General features: G+C 52.6%; 1 protein-coding gene across 4 annotated transcripts; it reads left to right on the top strand.

Annotated features, from left to right (window-relative positions):
* Nucleotides 1-8,812: 8,812 nt before the first annotated feature.
* LDB1 (LIM domain binding 1) lies at nt 8,813-22,763 on the top strand. 4 transcript variants are annotated; one of them, XM_045878678.3, is made up of 11 exons: nt 8,813-9,090; nt 17,482-17,584; nt 17,709-17,753; nt 17,865-17,940; nt 18,069-18,171; nt 18,344-18,516; nt 18,995-19,117; nt 19,576-19,659; nt 19,756-19,879; nt 20,081-20,223; nt 20,908-22,763. In XM_045878678.3, the coding sequence occupies exons 1-11, from the start codon at nt 9,066-9,068 to the stop codon at nt 21,136-21,138; spliced, it is 1,230 nt and encodes a 409-aa protein (XP_045734634.1). In that variant the 5' UTR covers nt 8,813-9,065; the 3' UTR covers nt 21,139-22,763. The 4 variants fall into 4 exon arrangements, with proteins under 4 accessions (XP_045734634.1, XP_045734633.1, XP_064451277.1 ...); XM_045878677.3 differs by having other exon boundaries at nt 20,081-20,229; XM_064595206.1 differs by lacking the exon at nt 8,813-9,090 and adding an exon at nt 14,796-14,928 and having other exon boundaries at nt 20,081-20,229.
* The last annotated feature ends 3,521 nt before the right edge of the window (nt 22,764-26,284 follow it).

Here is a 26,284-nt window from a genome sequence, read left to right as displayed (position 1 = left end):
TAATTTGCCTATGAGAAATCATTAAGAACCAATACAGAGGGTGCCTGGGTGGCTCAGTCGTTAAGCGTCTGCCTTCGGCTCAGGTCATGATCCCAGGGTCCTGGGATCGAGTCCCGCATCAGGCTCCCTGCTCTGCGGGAAGCCTGCTTCTCCCTCTCCCGCTCCCCCTGCTTGTGTTCCTGCTCTCGCTGTCTCTCTCTCTGTCAAATTAATAAATAAAATCTTAAAAAAAAAAAAAAAGAACCAATACAGAATGGCACAATTGTTCCTCTATGGAGGAAACATTTTTTTTTTTTTCCAAAAAGTGATTTTATTATAGCACCGGGACAGGACCCATGGGCAGAAAGAGCAGCCTGGAAGAACCAAATTCTAAGAGATGCCCTGTAAATACTAGTGATTTGGGCTCTAATTATGGTCATTACTCTGGTGATTGGGCTTTGGGAAGAAGATTAATGTTAAAGCAGAAAACTGTGCCATTTCTGCTTTTTCATCATCCAGTGAAACAATCTAATCTCTTAAGTATGATGTCAGCATGGAATCTACTCAAAAAGTAAGAATATATAGGGGCGCCTGGGTGGCTCAATCGGTTAGGCTTCCGACTCTTGATTTCATCTCAGGTCATGATCTCAGGGTGGTGAGAATGAGCTCCTTGTCGGGCTCCATGCTGAGCATGGAACCTGCATGGGATTCTCTCTCTCCCTCTCCCTCCGCTCCTCCTGTGCTCACTCTCTCTCCTTAAAAAAAAAAAAAAAATCTTTGGGGGCACCTGGGTGGCTCAGTCAGTTACTCGTCTGCCTTTGGCTCAGGTCATGATCTCAGGGTCCTGGGATCAAGCCCTGCATCAGGTTCCCTGCTCAGCAGGGAGCCTGCTTTTCCCTCTCCCCCTCTGCTCCTTGTGCTTGTGCTCTTTTACTCTCTCTCTGTCAAATAAATAAATAAAATATATAAAAAAGATAAGAAGGTATCTTTGGATCTCCAGTGCCACCCAGACAGGTGTGTCATGGTTCCTTGTCTCCTTGGCAAGTGCATTTCTTCCTTTCTTTTTTTTTTTAAAGATTTTATTTTTAAATAATCTCTACACTCAACATGGGGCTTGAAATTGCAACCCTGGGGGGCGCCTGGGTGGCTCAGTCGTTGAGCGTCTGCCTTCGGGTCAGGTCACGATCCCAGGGTCCTGGGATCGAGCCCCGCATTAGGCTCCCTGCTCAGCGGGAGGCCTGCTTCTCCCTCTCCCACCCCCCCTGCTTGTGTTTCCTCTCTCGCTGTGTCTCTCCCTGTCAAATAAATAAATAAAATCTTAAAAAAAAAAAAAAGAAAAAGAAATTGCAACCCTGAGATCAAGAGTCACATGCTTCACCGACTGAGCCAGCCAGGTGCCTGGCAGGTGCATTTCTTTTCTTTTCTTTTCTTACGTTTTGGTTTTTTTTTTAAGATTTTATTTATTTATTTGACAGGGAGAGACACAGCGAGAGAGGAAACACAAGCAGGGGGAATGGGAGAGAGAGAAGCAGGCTTCCTGTGGAGCAGGGAGCCTGATGCAGGGCTCGATCCCAGGATGCTGGGATCATGACCTGAGCCGAAGGCAGACACTTAACGACTGAGCCACCCAGGTGCCCCTTCTTACGTTTTTTTAAAGATTTTATTTATTTGACAGAGAGGGAGAGCCAGCGAGAGAACGAGCACAAGCAGGGGGAGCCAGGGAGGGAGAAGCAGGCTTCCCGCTGAGCAGGGAGCCTGATGCGGGGCTCGATCCCAGGACCCCAGGACCATGACCTGAGCTGAAGGCAAATGCCTAAGGGCTGAGCCACCCAGGTGCCCCTGGCAGGTGCATTTCTAAGAGCCATAAAGGAAAACCTCAGGGGTGCCTGCCTGCCTGGCTCAGTTGGTAGAACATGCAACTCCTGATCTCAGCATTGTGCATTTGAGCCCCGCATTGGATTTTACTTTAAAAAAAATTTTTTTTAATTAAAAAAATAAAAGGAAAGGGGCACCTGGGTGGCTCAGTCAGTTGAGTGTCCGACTCTTGATTTTTGGCTCAGGTCATGATCTCAGGGTTGTGAGATCAAACTGTGTGTCAGGTGGAGTGCCATGCTCAGCGGGAAGGCTACTTAAGATTCTCCCTCTTCCTCTCCCTCTGCCCTTCTCCCCTGCTCTCTCTCATTCTCTCTAAAATAAACAAATATTAAAAAAAAAAGTAAAACCTGGGACGCCTGGGTGGCTCAGTCGGTTAAGCGTCTGCCTTCGGCTCAGGTCATGATCCCAGGGTCCTGGGATCGAGTTCCGCATCGGGCTCCCTGCTCCGCGGGGAGCCTGCTTCTCCCTCTGCCTCTCTCTCTCTCTATCTCTCATGAATAAATAAATAAAATCTTTAAAAAAAAAAAGTAAAACCTTATAAACCACCAAACTTTGGGAACCTCCAATCATGTGTCCTTGCTTGACTCCATGCTCACCAAAGACTCACCTGATTGTAGTAACCACCTTCCCATATCATTTTCTATGTTGAGAATGTGTGTTGATCAAGTGAGATAAAATGCCCAGTTCACACGACATATTTTTCAGTGTGAATTAGCAAATCAGCACCCTGGTTTATTTATTGAGTGCCTACTATGTGCCAGGCACTGTTTTAGGCACTGGAGATACAGCAATGACAAAACAGACAAAAAAACCCCAAAAAACAGACAAAAACAAAAACCCTCCCTAGTGGAGCTCAAATTCTACTGGGGAGAAATTCTGCAAGTAAATAAAAAGTCAAAATAATACCAGAGAGCTGTTAAGTGCTATCAGAAAATAATTGGGATGAAGAGTATAAAAAGTAAGTGGGAAAAATTTTATATGGTGTGAACAGGTAAGGCCTTTGAGGAGACATTTGAAGTAAGACCAGAAGCACAAGGAGGACTTAGCCATTCAAAAAGCATTCTAAGAAGAACAGTCAGCACGTAGGCTCTGAAGTGGGAACCCATAACCCATTTGTTGTGTTCCAAAGGAAGACCAGTTTAACTAAAGTATTCCAGAGAAGAGGGAGAGTCTACCAGGATATTTCATGTGTATTTAATTTGTGTGAATCAGTTTCCTGAATCTGATGTATTCTGATTCACTGCCTAAATTGAATCTCTAGGCCTACAATGCGGAAGACCGGACATGGTGTGGTTGGAAACCCTCGGATGGCCCCCAATAATCTCTGCCTCTTGTTAGTCACAGTCTTCTTAGCCCCCCCCACACCCCCATATTGTAGCAGGGTTGGTCTGTGTGACCAATAACATAAAGTAGAAATGATGATATATTGCTTCTGAGATAATGTCACAAAAAGACTGAGGCTTTCAGCCCAGGTGCTCTTGTTTCTCTCTCTCTGAAAGTAATGTGCCATGTTGCGAGAGCAGCCTTATGGACAGCCCATGTAGCAAAAAACTGAAGCCTCTGTCCAGCAGCCATTGAAGAATGGCAGCTGCCAATAACCATGAGAGTGAACTTGAAGCAGATTCTCTACCTCCAGTCAAACCTTGCAGACCCCGACAACAGCTTGACTATAATCTTGTGAGAGCCCCTGAGCTAAAACACCAGCTAAGCCACTTCTGGATTCCTGACCCTCAAAAACTGAGTGAAATAACAAAAGTTTGTGGTCTTAAAATGCTAAATTTGAGGGTAACTTGTTCCATAGCATTAGATAATTAATATACTTGGACTGCCGCTACTCTGCTAGGGAGCTGCCAGCACTTCAGGCCTCTTTTGGTGCTTAATTTTTAGTTCCTAAAACCCACTTTTGAGGATTATTATCTCCCTTCTACTGAGGAAAAAATTGAGGCTAAGGAAGGGTTGAACCATTTGGGCAGAGGCACACAGTGAGGCTCCTTAGTTCCACCACTATACCAAGCAGGTGCTTATTGAAGGAGAAATGAATGAATAGGTTTCATCCCCTTGGTGGGAATGCTCTGAGGGGTAGGGACACTTTTAGAAAAAAGAACTATTTCCAAATATGGGCATGCAGAAGAATCACCAGAGAAACTTCTTTAAAATGCAGACTACTTAGATCTCTTCTCCGGAGAAGAGATTTTTTCCATCTGAAGGTGGGGTCTTCTGCATATTTAACAGGTTTCCTGGGAAGTTGTGGGTGTTTTTTTTCTTATGATTTTATTTTTAAGTAATCTCTACACCCAATGTGGGGCTCAACCTTACAACCCCGAGATCAAGAGTTGCATGCTCCACTGACTGAGCCAGCCAGGCACCCGTTCCTGGGAGTTTCTTACACACTTTAGGAAACTGCTTTGGCAGAGAAAGAAGTGGTGGTTGTATATGGTGATAATGATGGTAAATGGACAAGAGGGAAAGGCATCATATTTTGGGGCAGGGGAAGATAAATCCTGTCCAAATTCTTATATCATTCAACAAAGTTGTAGGTATTCTGAATACTAGGCATTCTGTTAGGTGCTAGGGATATAGCCATTAATAAGACATATCAACTACTACCTCGATGGAAAAAGAAAATTCATCCTTGAAAGAGAGTGATGCCAATAATATTTGTGGGTGTTTCAGGGGTAGAGAAATGTGGGAGAAAATAGAGCAGGACAAGGTCAAAGTCAGGAGAGGGAGTTGGATGAGACAGGTTCTAGGGGCTGAAAGCAGGAGCCCACCTCTTTCTGGGAACAAGCTGACCTAGTTGCTTCTGCTGCCTGCCTCTCTGTAGGGCTCCTCTCCCCTTCTCCTTTCCTCACCTCACCTCTTCTCCTTAGTACCTCCTACTTCACTTCATCCCGTGTCTATAGTCTATCTTGCACTAATGGCTGGTATTAAAAAATACTGGAATGCCACTGAATTGTTCACTTTATTTTTTTAAATGACTTTATTATAAAGATTAATTTCTCTACTGTGTTTTATTGCTATATAGATTTATGATGAATGCTATGGACTAAATGTTGGTATACCCCCAAAATTCACGTGTTGAAACCTAACCCCCAAAGTGGTATTTGGAGATGGGATCTTTAGAAGGTAATTAGGTTTAGATGAGGTCATCAGGGGGAGGCCCCCATGATGGGATTAGTGCTTTTTTTTTTTAAGATTTTTTTTTTTTAATTTATTTGAGAGAGAGAATGAGAGAGAGAGAGAGCATGAGAGGGGGGAGGGTCTGAAGGAGAAGCAGACTGCCTGCTCAGCAGGGAGCCGATGCAGGACTTGATCCTGGGACTCGAGGATCATGACCTGAGCCAAAGGCAGTCACTTAACCAACTGAGCCACCCAGGCACCCTGAATTGTTCACTTTATTTTTAAAGATTTTATTTATTTATTTGACAGAGAGACGCACAGCAAGAGAGGGAACACAAGCAGGGGGAGTAGGAGAGGGAGAAGCAGCCCGACGCGGGGCTCGATCCCAGGAGCCTGGGATCATGACCTGAGCCGAAGGCAGACGACTAACGACTGAGCCACCCAGGCGCCCCTGAATTGTTCACTTTAAATGTCATGTAATTTCACCTCAAAAAGAAAAAAATACTAGGTGCTCATGTTCATCCATCCAAATGAGCTAAGCTTGCCATCCTCCAGGACATGTCATTATATTAAAGACCTTCCACATAGACTCACTGCCTCCCTACCAGACCCCAGGTCCATCTGCCAGGCAGCTGTAAGTTCCCATTTTTGCCTGCATCACAATTCAGAAAACTGCTCCAAAGATGTCCTCTCCTTCCCCAAGTCTGGTCCATACTAGAAGTTAAGGCAGGTAGAAGGGCCCTGGGTTGAGTACTAGTTAGCTGTTTGACCTTGGGCAAGATGCTTAACCTCTGTAAGTCTGGTTCCTCAAGGACAAGCCATTAATCACCCATTCAACAGCACTGAGATATTTCCTTTTTTTTTTTTTATTTTTTATTTTTTATTTTTTTAAAGATTTTATTTATTTATTTGAGAGCGAGCGAGAGAGAAACAGCATGAGAGAGGAGAGGGTCAGAGGGAGAAGCAGGCTCCCCGCTGAGCCGGGAGCCCGATATGGGACTCGATTCCAGGACCCTGGGATCATGACCCGAGCCGAAGGCAGTCGCTCAACCAACTGAGCCACCCAGGCGCCCGCACTGAGATATTTCCTTAAAGAAAACAGGGCCACTAGATCAGCTGGGGTGGGAGTGGGAGGGGTTCCTTCCAAGGGGAGGTGAAGCTAGAAACTGAGGTTTAAAGAGGCATTAACTAATTAGTAGGCAAGAAGAGGAAGAAGAATGTTTTACAGACAAGTTCAAATTTATTAATCTCTCTGGATATCACTTTTCTTGCTTGTTCAATGGAGGTAATAATATCTTCCTCCTAAGGTCGTTATGAAAAGTGAGATCTCAGGTATGAAACACCTAGCACAGTGCCTGGTACATACTGTATACTCGACACATTTTTGCTTCTTCCTTGACTTCCAACTTCCATATGTGTAATCTAGAAGGGAACTTCAGATTCAGAGGAGGCAAGTCCCTATTGGGTGGGTTGCAAGCCCCTTTGTCCACCCAGGTGATTGGTGATCACCATGGAATCTGGCCAAGCTAGTTGTTTGGAATGAGTGGCCTCAGGGTTAAGTGGTCACAGGATTGGGGGAAGGCAACCTCATGGACAGTGGAGAAAGGGTTCAAAGCAGGCAGTCCCTCTCCTCCACACTATCTCTAATCCTCCAGTCATTCCAGCCCACTCCTGACACTCTAGAAATAACAGATAACCTCACAGAAAGCAGAAAAGGGCTAAAGTATATTGAGAACTGACTACATGGCATGCATCAGGCTAGGTGACTGGGCATACCTTGTCTACTGATTCTCACCAAGCTGCAGGTACCAATTACAGAGGGTAAAGCCAGAGCTCAGAGTAGGAAAGTCAATTGTCTCAAGTCATTTGCTCTAAAGAGGGGCAAAGCTGGAATTCAAACCCAGGTATCCCAAATTCCAGGCGTGGGTTCTGTTGCTTTAGATTCTCCTCACTCCCTCTAGTGCTGAACTCTGCCTGGGGAAATGTGAGGAGGCGATAGATACAGGCAGGGGATGCTGCCAAAGAAATACCTGCGTTAAGTATGGATGGCTTCAGTCACGTCTCTCTGCAGCTTCCCCCCTCCCCTCCCACCCCTGGGATGGGGGAATCCACAAGGTGGATGGGAATGCTGGAGTTAACCACAGCTCCCCTCCCCCATCCTCTCCTTAGCATATGGAGGGGGTTCGCCTCTCTAGGTAGGCCCTCTTTTCAATCCCGACTATGCATCTCCCCTTCATTTCATGCTCCCTCAGCAAAAACAAAGGTGGAGAGAAGGGGGTCTCATAAACACTTGAACTTCAACATCTGCAACCCTCCCCCAGCCAGTCAAGCCAGCTGTGCAGACTCTGGGCAGGAATGGGGGCAATCAAGTGCCCCCTCTCCCAAGTAACAAAGGGGAGAAGGATCCCCTACCCAGCCTGGGCCAGACGCCCTCGAGAGGGGAACACCAGCCCAGGTCCCCAGTGTCTACTCCTGGAGCCCACCTTAAAGCTTAAGCTGGCAGCTGGGGACCCCCCAGAAGGGAGAGGGCCAGCTCTCTCTTCCAGACAGTTCCCTTCCCCTCCCTCTTCCCTGCTAATAGGTATTTCCTGTTTATAAGGCAGCTAAGGCCGGGCTTTTGGGAAGGGATGGAGATGGAGCCCCCCCCCGCCCCGCTTCCTAGGGCTGGCCTGGGGAGTCCTTGAGGAGTGCCCGAAGGTTGGGAGGCTCCTCCCTGGGGAAGGAGTGTTGCTTACACCGACCACGCAGACTTTCTTCCCTCCCACTCCCCACCAACGCCTCAGCCCCTACGGGTAGGGGGCACTGGAGGGGTCTGCTTCCTGTTCTTCCCCAGTCTCGAGGCCCTCAAAGGAGAGCAGCTTGCAGGCGAGGGGGGAGTGGGGGGAGGCCGAGACTGGATGGAGAAAGGGGGAAGGGAGGACAGTGTCTTGACTGATTAGTCAGAGCCCGCAAGGGGGAAGGATGGCCTGCGGATTACCCCCTCCCCAGTCCAACCTGGCGGTCATTCCACCGCCCCCTCCCCCCAGCAAAACCCAGGATCTCAGCCCTTAGGCGGGGGAGGGCGGGGACACCACTTAATTAACCCTTTTGGCTCTAGTCCTAACTGGTTTAGCAGGCAAGGGAGGGGTGGTTAATTTAGGGAGGAGGTGAGTTGGGCTGCTACAGGTATTAGGATAGTGCTTTCCCCGCCCAGGTTGGGGTGGGGGTGGGAGGATGGAATTTAAAGACCTTCCAGAGTAAGACTGGGGTCTCAGAGAGCACGGGCGGGGGTTGGGGTGGGGGTCGGCAGTCCCTTTTTCCTCCCAGAGCGCGGCCGAGGTGGAGAAAAGAGCTACACCTCACGGCCCACCCTGACTCCGCCTCCCCCAGTCCCGGCTCCCGCTCCGGCTCAGCTACGCTCCCAACTCGGCGGCGCCCCGAAGACCGACACCGAGTGTGAGGCTTCGCCTCTTATTCCTCCCCCGCCCTTCCCCCGCCCTTCCCCTCTGGGGTCTTTGCCTCCGTCTCCTTTTTTAAAAGCTGCGTCACATGCATGCCGTTCCCTGAACGCTCGCGGCCCCTCGCCGCCCGCCCGCCGCGCGGCGCACGCACGTCGTCGCTCGCTGCGCGCTCGCCCGGGTCACTTTGACACGGCTCTCCCCTCCCACTAGCAGGCAATTAGCATATTAATAAAGCCCGGCCCAGCCCGGCTGGGGCTGGAGAGCGGGCGCCTACGACAGCGAGAGCGCGAGCGGACGCGGGAGGGAGAGGGGGCGAGCGGCGGCGGCGTTGGCGGCGGGGAGGGCGGCGGGAGCGCACAGACACGCACACGCACACGCGCACACACGGACACACACTCCGGAGACGCACACCCGCGCGCACACACGCAGAGGCAGCTCGCCTTCCTGCCTGGCTTCCTTCCTTCCTGTCTGCTCCGCGCCTGACAGGCCCCTCGCTGCAGCCAGGGGCCGCCAGCACCGGGCCGAGGCCGGGCCGGGCCGGCGGCGAGGGCAGCGGGACCGCGGGCGGCGGCGGCGGCTCATGCCTGGCCTGTCCCCGCGCCGGGCGGGCACCGTGACTCGGCTGGGCCCCCAGCGGCGGGCGATGTGAAGATGTCAGTGGGCTGTGCCTGTCCTGGTGAGTGGGGCGCGCGGCCGCCCGGCCCCTCCCTCCCAAGCCCTCCCGGCAGATCCCTCACCCCTTGTTTGGCGAGAACTTGTGTGGGGGGCGTCGATGGCATGGCGGAGGCCGGGGGCTGTGAGGGGTATGCGGGGCCTTAGTCCGGGGGAGGGCTCTCCTCAGATGCAAATGCGCAGCAGCCCAGAGGCATGGGAGGGGGTGCTAGGGGTAGTCTGTGTGTCTGTGTGTTTGTGTTTTGGTGGGGGAGGCTAATTGAGGAGAGGTTTGGGGGGCCGAAATTCCCAGAATTCCAGTGTGTTAGCCAATCAGAAGTGAGTCTGGACTTTTGACCCCCCCCCCAGGTCATCATAGAGTTGTGATTGGCTGGTTTGGGTTGCCCCCCCTTCGGTGCTGCCTATTCCCCTCTTACTTTTCCTGTGATACCCCCCTCCAGGCTGTTTCTGAGGACTATGTTTGGGGGGAGGGATTGATTGGGGCCCATCTTGTCCCCCTCCTCCAAATTTTCCTGCCTGTTGCCAGGGAAGGTTAGCCCTCCTGAGGGACAGGAGGTACTCTGGGGAAGGGGGGCAGATAATTAGGCCCTCAGGGTCTGGCATCTCCACCCTGGTGGGAGGGGGAATGTGGCAGCTCCAAGCAAGTTAGGAAATAGAGTGATTTGTGGGAGTCGAGTTCAGGGGAGCAATACTTGACCCCAAAGTGAGAACTTGGGAGAGGACTCGGGCCCAGGTCCCTGTCTCCCCAAAACACTTATCAGCTCTTGCTAGTGACAGCCTGGGTTTGAGTTCTTTCCTGGAGAGGGGGAGGGCTCTACCTCACTGCCAGGAGGCTATGTGACTGGAGACTTAGTTTTCAGAGGGCCTCAGCACACTTGTCTATCCTCATTCTCAGGACTCTGGGTTCTTTTTTTTTTTAAAGATTTTATTTATTTATTTGAGACAGAGAGAATGAGAGAGAGAGAGCACATGAGAGGGGGGAGGGTCAGAGGCAGAAGCAGGCTCCCTGGCGAGCAGGGAGCCCGATGTGGGACTCGATCCAGGGACTCCGGGATCATGACCTGAGCCGAAGGCAGCCTAACCAACTGAGCCACCCAGGCGCCCAGGACTCTGGGTTCTTGAATTATGTGCAGGACCTCATCTTGTCCCAAGCTGGAGTTAGCTTTCTTCTGAAAGTCAGGTGTCCCAGAATCTAGTCTGGTTTGGATCCTTTGCTTCTGCACATGCCTCGTTCTCTGGGAGCCCCATACTTCACAACTGAACCCCCACTATACACAAACAACACACACAAACATATACACACAATCCCCAAGGGGAGCTGCCAGTGCGGAAGCTTCCTTGAAAATCATGTGACAGGCCAGGCTGGGCTGGGCACACATTTAAAGTGCCTGGTGAGGCTGACGTTAAAGGGGCATGGGGCCCTTAAGGGAGGGAGGACTAGTAGAGCCTGAGGATCCTGGAATATCCGGGTGTGGGAACCCCTGGCTCCTGCTGCAGAGGGTGGGGGAGAGGAGGAGAGGGAAGAGCTCGCCAAGCTGGAATCCTGCCTGGCCCCATCATTCCTCCTCCTACCAGCTTGGTGTGCATGTTTATATGTGTATTTTCTTTATAATTGCCCTGTGCTGGGTACCCATTCAGATCCATCCACACTGTGAGTCCTCCCCATGGCCTTCATCCTCCATCACCACACATGAACTTAGCAGAAACTAAGGTTCTGAACAAGCTAGAGAGCTGGGTCTTAGATTTTAATTCTTAGTTACTACAAGTAGTGGGTAGGAGGTAGGTATGGAAGGGTTGTCAGGCTGAAGGTAGATGAGAGGTTGGTCCTGAAGTTGAGGCAGGGTGCTGGGTCCAGTAGGAAAAAGGATAAAGATTCCCCCTCAGTTTCCCTGGGAGCAGCATGGGAACAGGAAGAGGACCCATGCACAGGGGTGTGTGAGGGGGAACAGCTTCAGTCAGTGCCCCAAAAGACATGTTCCTTTTGTGTGTCTGGGTGGCCTGGCTGGAGGAAAGGGGGGCAAAAGATGGCTAAGAGTGGGGAGTTTTTTTTCCCTGAATGTGAAGAAGTCATGGATTGATGCCACAGAGTGGATGGAGGTTAGACTTCAAGGAGAACCAAATGGGGAAGGGCCTGAGAGTGGCCAGGGGTGGGAGTTAGGAGTTGGAATAAGGGAGGGGACCAGGCTTGTATGGATGGGTGGGAGCACATGGTTGAATACAAGGGCATCATGGCAGCGTGTACAGTCCAGGCCCAAAGACCCACCCCCCCACTTGAGCAGGCCTGGGTGGGGGCCGAGGCGCCCTGGCAGGCCGCCTGCCTGCTGCCTGCCTGCCTGTCTGAGTCTCTCCTTTGTGCTCTGCTGTCTCCCGGCTCCTCCTCCTCCCCCAGCCCAGCAGAGACAGCACATGCCCCACACATGTGACTGAGGGAAGCCAGAGCACACGCAGACCCACACACATGCAAACGCGGAAGGAAACACCACAAGATACACACATACACACCCCTCCCCCTCCCCCCCAGCTCCCATAGTGCTTCTGGGGTAGGTAGTAGCTTCTGAAGCTTTGGTCAGGAGCAGGGAGAACCTCTGCTAAGGGGCATCACTGGGGCAGGGCAGGTTGCTGAGGGAGCCAGGGCCTGTCTGGGGCAGCATGTGGCTCAAAAGGGTTAAGGCAGGGAGGAGTAGGGGGAGGGGAGGAGGCAGCAGTGGTGGCGGCTGGGAGCCAGGAGAGGAGGATGGCAGAGCGCCAGGCCAACGGGAGGCCGGGCACAGACAAAGGAAGGGGGGCAGGCACACTGGAGGCCTGGGTCAGGGAGCCCCAGGGGCCCGGGCAGGGGGCAGTGCTGGTACCTTATCCTGTGGGTTGGGACAGGCTGCTGCCCTTCAGAGTAGCACCTCCAGGACGGGTACTCTTCCTCTTCTCTCCTTCATCACCTTTGTCATTCTTTGCTGCTCCCTGCTTTCTCCCCACTGCCCCCCCCAATTTTAGGGCCTTCTAACTCCGACTTGCTTTCTTTAGCTGAACCTCTTCGGCTTCTGTGCAAGTGGGGGAATTAAGTTAGAACTGAGAGAGGAGCAGACTTGCTAGAGAACGGGAACGAGGAGCAGGGCCCCTTTTTGAGTGATGGGCCAGAGTCCTGATACATCTTGGTATTTAGGAGCCTTTCTTTCCAAAATTTGAGGAGACAAACTGGGTGCGGGTTCTGAGCTCTAAACTGGGGGCAGACGCCAGAGCACACACCCATCCCTCTTCCTCATGTAGACAGTCATTTGGGGCCTGGAGTGGCCATTCCTTGGAGGGGGAAGGGAATAGGAATGGCTGCAGTGCCCCAGGGCTGGGCTTGTGTGAGTGGGGTTAGAAGTCCAGGGTTCCAGTTCAGGCCCTCCTGTCTCACTGTGATCTGTTCAAATGAGCATCATATTTGGCCCTGTAGTCAGTAAGGATCTCTTGAGGTACTGCGTATGAATGCACTTTGGAAAGTTTAAAGGCATGAAACAAATGACAGGAATTGTCCTGTCAGTAGGGGAGAAGTGTGGCCATCTCAGAGTTGGGCTGCTAATTTGGGAGTCAATGGAATATTTCAATTCCTGGTGGTAGGCAGTATGTTGCAGGGTCTGGCTGAATATCACAGATTTCAATATGTTTGTGAAAGCTGGAGCATATCATATAGTCAGACCATGATGGAGAATGGTATGCAGGTTTCAGGAGGATGGTTTACGGAGTAAGTCCCTGGTAACAAAAGGTCAGGGTGTGTATGTAATAGTCTGTCACAGGTTCTGGGGCTATAATGCAGTTTGGGTGTATGTATTGGGGTCAAAGGGCATGTGTCACAGGTCCCAGTGTGTACAGAAGTCAGAGCTGCCATAGACTACGTGTGTGTGTTTGTCTTGGGTTTGGGTTTATTTAGCATTTGAGGTATGTCGCAGCTTGTGTGTATCAGGTTCTGATTTATGTGAAAGTAAGATGTGTTATTTATGTGTGGAGGATGTTCACAGAGCCAGGTGCAGTATTGCACAGTCAACCAGTGTGTTTGTCATGAGAAATCTTGCCGTGGGGCTGTGTGAATGTGGTTGGGGGGGCAGGGCAGGGAATAAGGAGCAGAGACTCAAATTGCAAAGCAGTCGGAGGTCTGTATGGCTGCACCCCTGTGTGTGTGTTTCCTTTTTCCTATCTGTCCAGGTAGTAGGGCCTGGACCACCACCCAAGTTTTATTTATTATTTTTTAAAGATTTTATTTATGTATTTGACAGAGGGAGACACCGCAAGAGAGGGAACACAAGAAGGGGGAATGGAGAGGGAGAAGCAGGCTTCCTGCTGAGCAGGGAGCCCAATTCGGGGCTCGATCCCAGATCCCAGGACGCTGGGATCAGGACCTGAGCTTGGGATCATGACCTGAGCCGAAGGCAGATGCTTAATGACTGAGCCACCCAGGCAGCCCACTACCCAAGTTTTGGAAACGCCTACTCTCTTGGGATTTCCCCCTTGCATTGGAGAACAGGCCCTACTTCAGTAACCGTATACCAGTTTTTCCCTGGGATGGGGGAGAATTCAGCAGCAGACTAGGTCCTTTCTGGGGACCCTTGGATGGGCAAATTGGCTTTCCCTAGCTGTGACAGGGCCTCTTTCCCTTGCACCCACGAGACTCTGGTGGTGGGGGTTAGGGAAGGGAGTTAGGAACTTAGCTGGGTTGGGGACAGGGAGCCTGGAGTGTCCCCCTCCCTCCAATCACTGTTTACCTGCTGAAGCAGTGTGTGTGTCTCTGTCAAAAATAACCCCCTGGAGGCTCCCCCCAGCTGCTCTGGGATTTCACCAGGGGCCGAAGCCCAGGGTGGCAGCTCCCGCCAGCCTTCCAACCTGAGAGATCACAGTGGAGAGGAAGAGAGATTTGGGGGATGTTGGGGAGGCAGTTTGAAGATGCTGGGAGTCTCCAGAGAGGAGAGCACCCTTCTGCATCCCTGCCAGTGGCTCCGGCTGGCCTGCTCACCCCTGAGCATCAGGCTGGGGGCTGGGGGCATTTCAGTTCCTGGCCCCACACATCTCCCCTCCATCCAGGTCTCTCCAGGTCCAATCTGTTCTGTCTCCATCTCTCCCTCTCGCTTCTCTCGGTCTCTGTCTCTCTTTTGTTTTTCTCAGCAGTCCTCCCTGCCTGCCTCCGTCTCTCCCTCCCTCCCTCTCTCCCTCTTCCTCTTTCCTCGCAGGGAGGGGGCGGGGCCGGTGGGGGCAGCTCCACCCTCCGCCCGCCCTGGGGCCTCATTCTGAGAGAGGCTCGGAGATCGGAGAGCGAGCGGAGGGAGGGATAGAAAGGGAGAAAAGGAAGGGAGCCGGCGGGCGCTGCGTGTGTCTGTGCGTGTGCAAGTGTGAGTGAGTGTGAGTGCTGGGCCCTGCCTCTCCTGGTGCTCCCGCGGAGGGGCCTACTGGCCTGGGGAGGGCGGGCGGGCTGCTTGGAGGCAGAGGCAGCGAGAGGCGGCGGCGGGGAGAGCCGAGGAGGAGGAGGAGGAGGAGAGGAAAGAGCGGAGCAGCCATTGTTGAGGGAAACCTTGCAAACAAAGAAGGCTCCGGACTCCCTGCGGCCCCCCGCCCCCCAGGCCGGTCCCCTGGCCCCCAGCCCCTGGCCCAGTGGCCATTGTAACTTTCCCCCGGGGCTGTGGCCGCTGCGGGGCTGGCCGAGGCTGTGCATGCGAGTCTTTGTGCGGCCAGTGGAGTGGAGCTCCCAGCCAGGCCTGCCTGTCCCACTCGGGACATGAGCGGCTGAAGTTGGTCCCCTCAGTCCTCACCCTTGCCAAGGCCCCTCTGGGCTTCCAGCCGCTCCCCGCACCTCTCCTGGCCCCCTCAGTTCTCCCAGGTAAGTCTGGGCACCCTGCAAGCCTTTTGGGGGTGGGTGGAAGATCCTGGATCTGGCCCTGGCCTGGTATGCTAGCTGGGGGAGAGGTGCCCCAGCTCAGAGAGGCCAGGGCTCTCAGGCCTGCTGACCTGTGTCAGCCCCCAAAGGGAGGGGCCCTGCCCTCAGGTCAGGCTGGTTACCATGGAAATGCCCAGCTGGAGGTGCCCCCCTCAGCCCCAGGATGCAGCTCCCATCCTGAGAAAACTTTACTAGTTCTGGGCTCTTCCTCTCATCTTCCTCCTCCTAAGGGCTCCCAGATTGCTAGAGGTTGTGTGTGTTTGTGGGGGCTATGTCTGACTCCAAGGCTGATGACACATCCCCTTCACCCCCACCCCCACTTTGCTCCCTCTACCCCTGCTGCTGGGGACAGGCAGCAACAGGGACAGATGGTCTGGGTGATGTTCCCTCCCCTTCTCTTCTCACTCCCAAGCCCTTGTGCTGGGGCTACTGGGAGTTGCTATGGCTCCGAAGACATGCTGAGTTTGTTTGTGTCCATTCACTGGAGGTGTAAATAGAGGCCTTAGAACTTTGGGCTTTAGCTCTTCAGAACTGTTACCCAGCCCCAGGCAATGTCTGCCAGGTCTCTGGTGAGAGAAATTGAAGCTCTTGAAACTTTTTTCAAAATTAGAGAGGAACCCGTGTGCTGCCTCTCTTCTCCTGAGGGTCTTGAGCTGACACATTTCTCCCAAGTAGCCCTGAAACTGTGGGGCAGGGGCGGTGATGCTTTTGGGGAAAGGATGGCCTAGTTAGGGGGCAAGGGCCAGGTCTCATAATCTAGACTCTTGGGTTCATTGGCCAGACCTGGCCTTTGGTAGGCTCTGGGAGCTGGGGCCACCTATGTGGCCTTATTCTACCTGTCTACAGAGTGGGGAGACTTGGGGCTGGGGGGGGGGCGACTGTCTCTTTCCTAAGGATACAGGCTCCTCATTCAGTCCAGACTGGCATGTGAAGGCTGTGCGCTGTGCTGGGGGCATGTGGATGTGGCCTGTGAGAGATCGTGTACGGAGCAAGGGCCTGTTGCAGGCACCCTGATCCTGCCTGGGGCTGCTGGGTTCCAGCTCTTGCTAGGCAAGTCAGGGCGAGCTGAGGGTGGAAGCCTGCTAGGCAGGATGAGGCACACGCGTGTACAGGCACACACAGGCTCTGAGTCTTGGCACCCTCAGGAACTGTGTAGCGTAGGCCCCTCTGGGACGCTCCTTTGCCCATATTGTGAGGAGGGGGCCCTGGAGAGATAATTAAATGATGCATGTTGGCACAGGGTCTTCTTTTGTCTCTTCCCCCTAAGGAACAAAATAGATTTTGTATCTAATTTGGGGAGGGGGCTTAGATACAGCCAATATGGTCCCCCTTCCAAATGCAATCAAGTTTTGGGGATGCCTGGAAGCATCTATGACTGGGGCTAGGACCTTTGTTTCTGTGCCTCAGTGTCCCCTCCTATCTGGTTGGGAGGGGGAAGATAAGATTGCAGGGGTGCCTGGTTCATACCCAACTATGAATGTAATACTTCCAGGAACAGTATGCTGCTCATTAAGGTGGATAGGGGACATGTGTGCCCATGCACAGAGACACATAAGCAGAGACCTCTGTCTAGTTACCACTTGCCTCCTAGACTGAGCCCCCTGGAACCTAGGTTCCTTCCCAGGCCTAGGTTTGTAAATACAGTGGAATCCATTGGAAGCCTGGCTATCTCCCTTCCCCACTGCAAGTCTCAGAAATGAAAGGAGGTTGAGGCTTTGGGTTTCTGGTTTGGAGACAATACTAGACCCATGGTGGGTGTGGGGGAGGGGGCTGGGCTGATAAGGGAGTGGCCGTTGGTGGGGGAGGCAGAAGGCCCAACTGGTTATCTGGTGGGAGGCACCCAGCAGGCACCCACTCCCCTTTATCTTTTATCCCCTGCCCTCCTGAGACCCTGGGGCTGGAGGAGGGGCAGGGAGTTGGCAAATTCCACCCCCCCCCCGTTTCCCCTCCCCCAGCCTGGTCTCCAGAGGGCAATAGAGGGGTGGAAATACTACAGGATATGGGAATCAGATCTAGGCTCAAGTCCTAGCTCTGCCAGTTACTAGCTCTATCATCTTGGCAAGTCCCCTTGAGCTTTCCGTTGCCTCATCTGTAAAATGGGGATTTTATAGTTGACCTTGCTACCTCACAAGGTGGTTGTGATGATTGAACAATATGATACAGATGGAAGGGGGATTTATCAAAATTAGATTCTAGTGTTTGGATATTCATTTATTCTATGGTATTGACATTTCCCAGCTTCAGTTCTCTCATCGAGGGTTCAGCCACATGAAGAAATGGGGTCTTGGGTATTAGGGCTGAGTACTTCTAGTTTCATGATAAAACAAAAGTGAAGCTAGATTTAGAAGCAGAGGTAGGTGTTCTTTAGGGTCATCCCCCTCCCCTAGTCCACCCACTCCGGGGGCTCTGGAAGACCAGTCCCTGTCCACACAGTCTAGGAGACTTCCAGGAAAGATCCTTGGGACTCAGGGGACCCTTTTTTCCTTTGCCTCCTAGGTTGTTCCTCAAAGTCATTCAAGCTGTACTCACCGAAGGAGCCCCCGAACGGCAACGCCTTCCCTCCTTTCCATCCCGGCACCATGCTAGATCGGGATGTGGGGTGAGTCTTATCTACTTCCCATCTCTTCTTCAGATGGGATCCTGCCTGAAAAGGGGGAGGGAGTGACACTCCCTAATAATTCCTGTCTTCCACCGCCATTCTCATAGCCTCTTCCCTTACACAGCCCAACTCCCATGTACCCGCCTACGTACCTGGAGCCTGGGATTGGGTAAGTGGAGTCCAGTGAGGAGGAAGGTGCTTTCCATTATATGGGTGAAGGCAGAAGGGCGGGGGTGGGGAGGCTCTTTTCCTACTGACCTCCCTTCTTCACTTCCCTCAGGAGGCACACACCGTATGGCAACCAAACTGACTACAGAATATTTGAGCTTAACAAACGGCTTCAAAACTGGACAGAGGTATGGCCAGGGGAAAAGGGCTGGGAGGGGAGGACCATCTGGGAACCCCTGTGGGGTGTCTTCTGACACACACACACACACACGCGCGCACACACACACACACAAACATCCTGCCCTGTGCTCCTTAGGAGTGTGACAATCTCTGGTGGGATGCTTTCACAACTGAGTTCTTTGAGGATGATGCCATGTTAACCATCACTTTCTGCCTGGAGGATGGACCAAAGAGATATAGTGAGTGGCCTCTGGGGGTCCTGCTGGTTCTGCTGTGAGAGTAATACCTTCTGTGTCCATCTAAGGACTGGGAGTAGGTATTTGTCTCCGGGGATCTGTTTTGGCAATGATGGCATCTGTCTGACCCCTTTGGAGGTCCTTCTGTTCTATTGAGTTTGTCCCATCTCTGCAGCCATTGGCCGGACCTTGATCCCACGCTACTTCCGCAGCATCTTTGAAGGGGGTGCTACGGAGCTGTACTATGTGCTTAAGCATCCCAAGGAGGCATTCCACAGCAACTTTGTGTCTCTCGACTGTGACCAAGGCAGCATGGTGACCCAGCACGGCAAACCCATGTTCACCCAGGTCAGCAGCCCAGCTGGATGTGGAACACTGAAGCACCTGGGTTTGATTCCCCTCCTTTCTCCAAAATATACTCAGCTGTTCCCCCGGGAGGCAAAACAGGAAGTGGCAAGACGAGAAGGGAGGGCAGGCATGCTGCAGCATCCATCAAGCATTTACTGAGTTTGTACATGACGGTTTTCTGGGCTGCAGGGGTATACCAGTGAATGAGTTTATAGCAGATGAGTGTATCACTAGCTACTTGGGAAGAGGACAAGGGTCTGTTCAACATTTCTACTGCGTGTGTGTGTGTGTGTGTGTGTGTGTGTAAGGGCCAGGCTTGTGACAGGTGTATGAGGGAATGGTCTTTGTCAGTTATGCACCCAGATTTATGGGCAGATGGCAGAAGTGTATTCAGTGGGAGAGTTGTGAGCAAACGGGAGAACAGGTATACTTTCAGGTACGTGGGGAGGGGGCCGAGATGTGACAAGCTTGTCTCCAGGTGTGTGTGGAGGGCCGGTTGTACCTAGAGTTCATGTTTGATGACATGATGCGGATAAAGACGTGGCACTTCAGCATCCGGCAGCACCGAGAGCTCATCCCCCGCAGCATCCTTGCCATGCATGTGAGTTGTGGGCAGGACCCAAGCTGCAGGGGTTGAGGGCAGGCACTGGGAAGGGTGGGTGGCACAAGGTCTGCCATTTCTTTTTTTTTTTTTTTTTAAAGATTTTATTTATTTAGTTGAGACAGAGAGAAAGAGAGAGAGAGAGCACATGAGGGGGGGAGGGTCAGAGGGAGAAGCAGGCTCCCCACCGAGCAGGGAGCCTGATGCGGGACTCAATCCAGGGACTCCAGGATCATGACCTGAGCCGAAGGCAGTCGCCTAACCAACTGAGCCACCCAGGCGCCCAAGGTCTGCCATTTCTTCACCGTGACCTCAGACAGAGAGTCGGAGTATCTCCGTCTGAAAAATGGGTTTCATAAGAGCCCCTCTTCTCTCAGGAGTGTCATGAGGCCCAGGTGATAGGTCAGGTGAGCAGATGTAACCCAGGTGCTAGTGTTCTGTTCTTTCTCCTCACCTAGGCCCAGGACCCCCAGATGTTGGATCAGCTCTCCAAAAATATCACCCGGTGTGGGCTGTCCAATTCCACTCTCAACTACCTCCGAGTGAGTCCTTGACCACCCGGTTTCTGCCCCCATCCCATTTGGTGTCAACTCCATGTCAGCTCTCCCCTGACAAGCCACCTCCCGGTCTCCCCTCAGCTCTGTGTGATACTCGAGCCCATGCAGGAGCTCATGTCCCGTCACAAGACCTACAGCCTCAGCCCCCGTGACTGCCTCAAGACCTGCCTTTTCCAGAAGTGGCAGCGCATGGTAGCACCCCCCGGTGAGTGCCTTCCACCTGCCCCTGCTCTTACCGGGGTCTGGTGACGCTCCCCAGCGCTGGGTCTCTCTCCTCACGAAGCCCCTTCCTTGCTCTTGGGTCTGTGAGATTGGGATTGGGGTAGGCTCAGGCTCCCTCGGGGCCAGAATGGGGCACAAGGGACCCGAGGTCTTGCCCCTCCTGAATCTCCTTTCCCTGGTACAGCGGAGCCTGCGCGGCAGCAGCCCAGCAAGCGGCGGAAACGAAAGATGTCAGGGGGCAGCACCATGAGCTCGGGGGGTGGCAACGCCAACAACAGCAACAGCAAGAAGAAAAGCCCAGCCAGCACCTTCGCCCTCTCCAGCCAGGTACCTGTAAGCATCTCGGCTTTCTTCTCTCTTCTGGGCTGCCCTACTGCTGACCCCTAACCTTTGACCCTGTCCCAGCCTGAGCTCACTAGCAGGCATAGAAGCAAAGAGAGTTTTTCCTGGTGTGCGCTGCCAGCATGGGCTGGCTCCTGTCACTGATGAGAGTCCTTGTCAGTCACGTGCCATGGTTGTGATCACAGACTCAGACAGAACATAGGACATAAAGGGACAGAGACAGCTGTTAGAACATGGATGTTCAGGAGAGATAGCTTAGAGGCCCATATACCATCAGATACACACACACTGACAGAGGGACACGTGAATTTGAACGTGTGCGAATCTAGAATACGCACATAGGCACATGCACACGCTTTCCCCATTTGGTGTTTTTTCTCTGCTTCCTAAACAGGAAGTTTAGGAGCGCCCTGAAGTTTGGGAGATATGAACTAGGGAGTGAGGGGAGTAGATTGACTTCTCCTAGAATCTAGTGTTTGTGATGCTCTGCAGTCCTTCAGTGGGAAGGATTCCAGGGATCCTGAGAGTGTCAGAGGAGTTGGGGTTTTAAATTTGGGTGAGAAGGGGTTGGGGGTGTTGAGTTTCCTGGGTGGGTATTGGGGCTCTCTGCTGCCCTGGGCTGGGCGAGCCCCTGCCCCGATTATGTTTGGGGACCTCCGCCACTCTCAGGATGTGATGGTGGTGGGGGAGCCCACCCTGATGGGCGGGGAGTTCGGGGACGAGGACGAGAGGCTCATCACCCGGCTGGAGAACACCCAGTTTGACGCGGCCAACGGCATTGACGACGAGGACAGCTTTAACAACTCCCCCGCCCTGGGCGCCAACAGCCCCTGGAACAGCAAGCCTCCATCCAGCCAAGAAAGCAAATCGGAGAACCCCACGTCACAGGCCTCCCAGTAAAGGCCTTGCCATGACCACCCAGCGCTCTGCCTGCCTGCCCCACCCCTCGCAGCCCTAGGGAGCAGAAGACAGAATGAAGAGACTGAGCATCTAAAATGGGTAGCCTCCATCCACCCACATCAGGGAGGAACTGGACTCACTGGGGGCAGGTGCCAAGATTTGCCCCCCAGTGGCCCTGGGCTGGGCCTGGCCTCTGCAGAGCCTTTTTGGGGGAAAGGGGTGCTCATGTGGATGCCTCTGTGGACCCTGGGCCTCTCAGAAATGTCCTGACCACCCCCAGGGCATTTGCCTCCATCTTCACCCCAGGTTCTGGGTTCCACATCTTCCTGATTCCATCCCCTTCAAGCCTGGGGTTGTTTATCCCACAGCCCCTAGGGACTTAAAGTTATGGGGCTTGGTTGAGTGCCCCTTTCCTAAACCTTCCCCTGGGTGGCTGGTAGTAGAGGGGTAAAGCTCTAGCTCCTCCCTGCAGCCACCTATGCCAGCTCCCAAGTTTTTTAAAAAATAATATTATTAAAAATGTAAGTTTAAAAAAAAATCACTCATGTACCCCCTCTTCCCCTTATTAAAAAGTCCAGCTACCTCCCTACTCCTGGCAAATGTGGGGCTTAGGGCCCAGGTGGAGGTGAGTGTGGGGGTAGGGCGGTATGTATTACCATTTTATACAGTTTGAGAGCTTCAGACCAAGGAGATTCTTTATCATCTCTCTTCCCTTTTCCTCTGGGGTGACTGGAGCTGGGGAAGGCATACCTTGGGGTAGGGGGCCATTGATGGCCTCATCTTTGTGACAACCCCCTGCTGTTGTCTCTGTTTCCCCATCCTCCAGGACTCTGGCCTGCTGTCCTAGTGCTTGTGACCCCCACTATCCCACCTCCAACCCCCTCCCCCATGGCGTGTATATTCTTTACAAGTCCTCCACTAGAGCAGCTGTCTTGGATGGGGGGACGGGAGGCTCCCTCCCTTAGGAAGTGTGGCAGGAAGGGAGCGCCTTGTTTGTCACTGTTTGTTTTGTCTCAGCTGGGCTGGCATGGGATGGAGGGGGAAGGGCTCATCCACTCTTTCCAGTACTCTCTTCCCCCCAACTCCTCAAACTGTGTATCTAATCCTCCCCTGTCCTCCAAAGAGGGGAAGGAGCCACGGAGGATGTCCCAGCTCTAAGCCCACCTGGGAGCAATAGACCTCTTCCCCAGCTGAAGTGAAGGGTCTTCATCTCCAATATCCCTTCCATCCCCTTCCTCGTAGAAGGGAGGGGGGAAGCAGCCAGGATCCTCAGCTCTGTTTCACAGTTGGACACTCCGAGGCTCTGGGCCCAGGGTGAGGCCAGGAGTAGGGTCCCATGGGTCTGGGTCCAGCTCTGTGGCTTCTCTGCCTTTTCCTGTGGCCAGTTCCAGAAGTGTTAGCACCACCTCTCTCCCCTACTCTTCCTTCTGGATTCTGGGGTCCCCCACACCCAGTTTCCTTCACTCCAGCTGCCACTGTTGGGAGGGTATTGTGTCGAGCTGAGGGAAGGGGTGGGGAAGATGGATATCCCACCCCAAATGTAATGCCTTTTTTTTTTTTTTTTTTTTTTTTGGGCCATTTGAGTCATGTATGGTACCGATCAATAAAGAGACTTTTTGGTTTGAGAGTGTTGTCTTGGTTGGTCATTGATGCCTAATAACTCAGTCCCAAGCAGTCTTTCCCCCACTCCTTCCTACAGTCCCTAAAACCAGGTATTAGGAAGGAAGTGGGAATATGTTTGTGGATCCCCCTTCAGTCTCATCTTTTCCCCTTACTCTTCTGCCATTGCTCCTCCTGTCCCAGACTGGCCCTGTCTCCCTCAAAAGTTGACTCCCTCCCGTGGGACAATTGAATAATTCCTCACCCCCAACTGCCATGGGGCTGCCAGACAGATGGCCTTCCTGAGGCAGGTTTCCTAGGATGGAAGGCCCTGGATCAGATGTTGGGGAGGGGGACGGGTCCTTGCCTAGGCTTGAGTTGAAGGAGCTTTGGGTGGTTAGAATGACTGGGAGACTTGGTCCTGTTTTTGTCAGCGAGATTCCTGCCCCTACCCAGCCTCTAGCTTACCAGCCCAGCTGTGCTCTCTGAGCTAGCATCCCCTGGTGTTAGGTCCTGGGTGGGGAAGTAAGAGAGTAGCTGGATTGTTTGTCTGCTTGCTGACTTTGGGTGGGGACATGGAGGAGGATGCCTGAGTGCAATTGCTAGGGGCAGCCTGAAGCTCCTTACGTAGAAGGAAGAATGGTGTGCTTTTTAAACTCCTTTCTAGGTGGTGACTCCTCCCAAGTCCCCTTCTCTCTTCTCTCCCACCATTAAAGAAGATTGGCAAGATAGGGAGACCCTGCTCTTGGGGATGGGATCTTAGCACCTACCAATTCCTCTGCCCAGACTTTTCATCCCAACAGGGGAATCTGGCCTCTCAGACTATTACCCCACTAAAGTCTTTGGATTTGAAGTAGCCTCATAGACCTGTACCTCTACTCTCACCTCCTCAGCTGGCAGGAAGAAACCAGAGGAAAGGACTGCATGGCCCTTCCCACCCCCTCTCCAATCCATATAGGTATCTTGGCCCGTCCTCCGCCAGCCCAGCTCCTCACTGCCCGTTGCCTCAGGACCCCAACGCCTGCATTCGTGCACATGCCCACTTCATTCCACTGCAGGCCTGACCTGATGGACATTTTTACCAGCCAGCTGCTACCACCAACTCACCCTGGGAGTGCTAGGTAACATCGATCTGCAGTGTGTCCGCATTTGGACCTAGGTGTGTGTACATCTGGCTTTTCTGCCCGAGTGTTTGCCAGTGTATATGTGTATGTGACTGCCGGGCTGGGAGAGGGCTTGGATATGGGTATGTAAGGGCACATTGCATGTGTGAATATGTATGTAGGCTTATCTATGCATTTGTTTATGAGATGTGTCTTGGATTTATTTGTTCATTGAGCCCTTTCTAGGTGCCAGGCCTAACTCTAGGTGCTAGAGATGCGGTACTGAACAAAGCAGAAAAGGAATGACTGTTAGGTGTGACTGGGAGGCTACAAGTACGTAAATGAGGGTATGTTGTTAAATGCACGGCTTGGCAGTATTGTGTTGTGTTATGGGACTGCTGCACCAGCAATTGTGTGACAACGTTGCAGGTTCATATCCTCTGTGTGTGAGTGTGTGTTTTGGAAGAGGCAGTGGTCAAGGGAAGAGGTAGATTGCCAGGCCTGGACTCTGCCCTTCTTGGGGGAAGGCAGTGAGCCAGAGAGACAGGGGAACCCACTTTTTGAACTCAGGAAGCACAGTGGCCAGCGACTTCCTCTGGAGCCCTAGATCTGACTCCTCCCTGTTTGCCACAGCAGCCGCTCTGGGGAAGGCCCTTAGTCTGGAGGAATTGCTAGGGTGGGGGGAAGGGAAAGTCCCTTCAAGGCCCAGCCCCAGGCCCCAGCATGATGCTGAAAAGTTTGGTTCAGCCCAACTGTGTACCCCGGCCAGCCCCAGTGCAAAGACACAGGCCCTCAACCCCCAGACCCTGAGATCAGCCTGAGCCAAGCTCCTTCCCCGTGTTTCTATTCTAGCTCAATCCAGCCTGACCTCCAGCCCCTTTCTTAGGAATTCCAGCACAACCTCCAGCACCTCTTTTATTTTTATTTTTTTAAAGATTTTATTTATTTATTTTGACAGAGAGAGACACAGCAAGAGAGGGAACACAAGCGGGGGGAGTGGGAGAGGGAGAAGCATGCTCCCCCCTGAGCAGGGAGCCCGATGTGGGGCTTGATCCCAGGAGCCCGGGATCATGACCTGAGCCGAAGGCAGACGCTTAACGACTGAGCCACCCAGGTGCCCCCCCTTTTTAAAAAAGATTTTATTTATTTATTTTGACAGACACAGCAAGAGAGGGAACACAAGCGGGGGGAGTGGGAGAGGGAGAAGCAGGCTCCCCGCTGAGCAGGGAGCCTGATTCCAGCACGTCTTTTATACTCTTAGCCTAATCCAGCCTGACCTCTAGCCCCTTCCCCAAAGGTAAGATTCCAGCCCAGCCAGACCAACCCAGTTCAATCTGACCTCAAGTCCCTTACGAAAGGTGAAAAGTTCTAAGCTGCTCCCCCAGGGCTTTCCCCTAACCCTTACTTCATAAAGTAGGGCCTTATCTTGGGGATTGGTAGAAGTTGAGGTGAGGGTACGGGATTGGAGCTACAGCCTGGATGAAGGAGGATGGGCAGGGAAGGCAAGCAAAGGAGGAGCAAGAAGTGCTGAGAATGGCCCAGGAGTATTCTGGGCCAGGCTGAAAGGAGTACGTAAAATGTTTTGAATCAGCAGCCCAGTTCTAAGCTGAACTTCAAAGATGCTGGGTTTGACCCCTGCTGGTCCCAGTTCCCCAGTATCCAGACTGCTTACAACTGTCTACCATGTGGCCACAGTCCCACCTCTCAGGACCCACCTCTGAGGCTCCTCCCCACCCCCACCCTGAGGTCTTTGACGAATTGCAACAGGAAGTGGGTGGGAGACTACACACCTGACCTTCTTAGCCTGGAGAGTAGGGGAAGCTGGATAGGAATGGAAGCTGACCCACATCTCCAGGTTCCTATTCCAGCCTTGGGAAGGGTCCATTTTCCCACCAATTCCGGGATCCTTTTCCTGAAGTAGCCAAACCCTGGATTACTCCCCTCATTGCTGCCCCACCAGCTCACCTCTGCAGGAGGAGAAACTAGAGACAGTCCCTGGAGAAAAATCCTAGAGAGGGTTGGGGGTGAAGAATCTTTTCACCATCGTTCCCAAATAAGTAAGTCTGTCTGGAGAAGGTAAGCGTAATTTCTCTCCTTTTCCTTTAAGGATGTCAGGTGCACAGAATTAGATTAATCATAACTTTGGTTCATGACACGTTCTTTTCATTGTTCCATGCACAGGACACATTTATTTATAATACTGTTAAAAGAACTCATTAACATGAAAACAAGGACCTTGGAAATAACTGAAATCTGTGATCCGTTCCCATCCCACTCCTCTCCCACCATTCCAACTTCTTTTTTCCTCTTTATATATTTATCTTTGCTATATGTACAGATTTTCCCCACTGTCTGAAAGTAGAACATTCCCATGAAACCTGTAACAAAATGGTGTAAAGAAGCAATTACCAATAATTTATATGGAAAAATTTTTTGAGCATTCC

This window comes from Mirounga angustirostris, unplaced genomic scaffold (assembly GCF_029215605.1).
Source record: "Mirounga angustirostris isolate CCGP_5_RB_7025 unplaced genomic scaffold, mMirAng1.0.hap1 SCAF_6, whole genome shotgun sequence".
In the NCBI taxonomy this organism is placed as follows: domain Eukaryota; kingdom Metazoa; phylum Chordata; class Mammalia; order Carnivora; family Phocidae; genus Mirounga; species Mirounga angustirostris.
This window is presented reverse-complemented; position numbering and strand designations above follow the sequence as displayed.

What these genes read in the sequence shown, in the direction of transcription:
- LDB1 (XM_045878677.3), top strand. Translation starts at nt 9,066, where the DNA reads ATGTCAGTGGGCTGTGCCTGTCCTG. An exon ending in ATGCTAGATCGGGATGTGGG is followed by an intron (nt 17,585 to 17,708) that starts GTGAGTCTTATC and finishes TCCCTTACACAG; the next exon opens with CCCAACTCCCATGTACCCGC. An exon ending in GCGCATGGTAGCACCCCCCG is followed by an intron (nt 19,880 to 20,080) that starts GTGAGTGCCTTC and finishes TCCCTGGTACAG; the next exon opens with CGGAGCCTGCGCGGCAGCAG.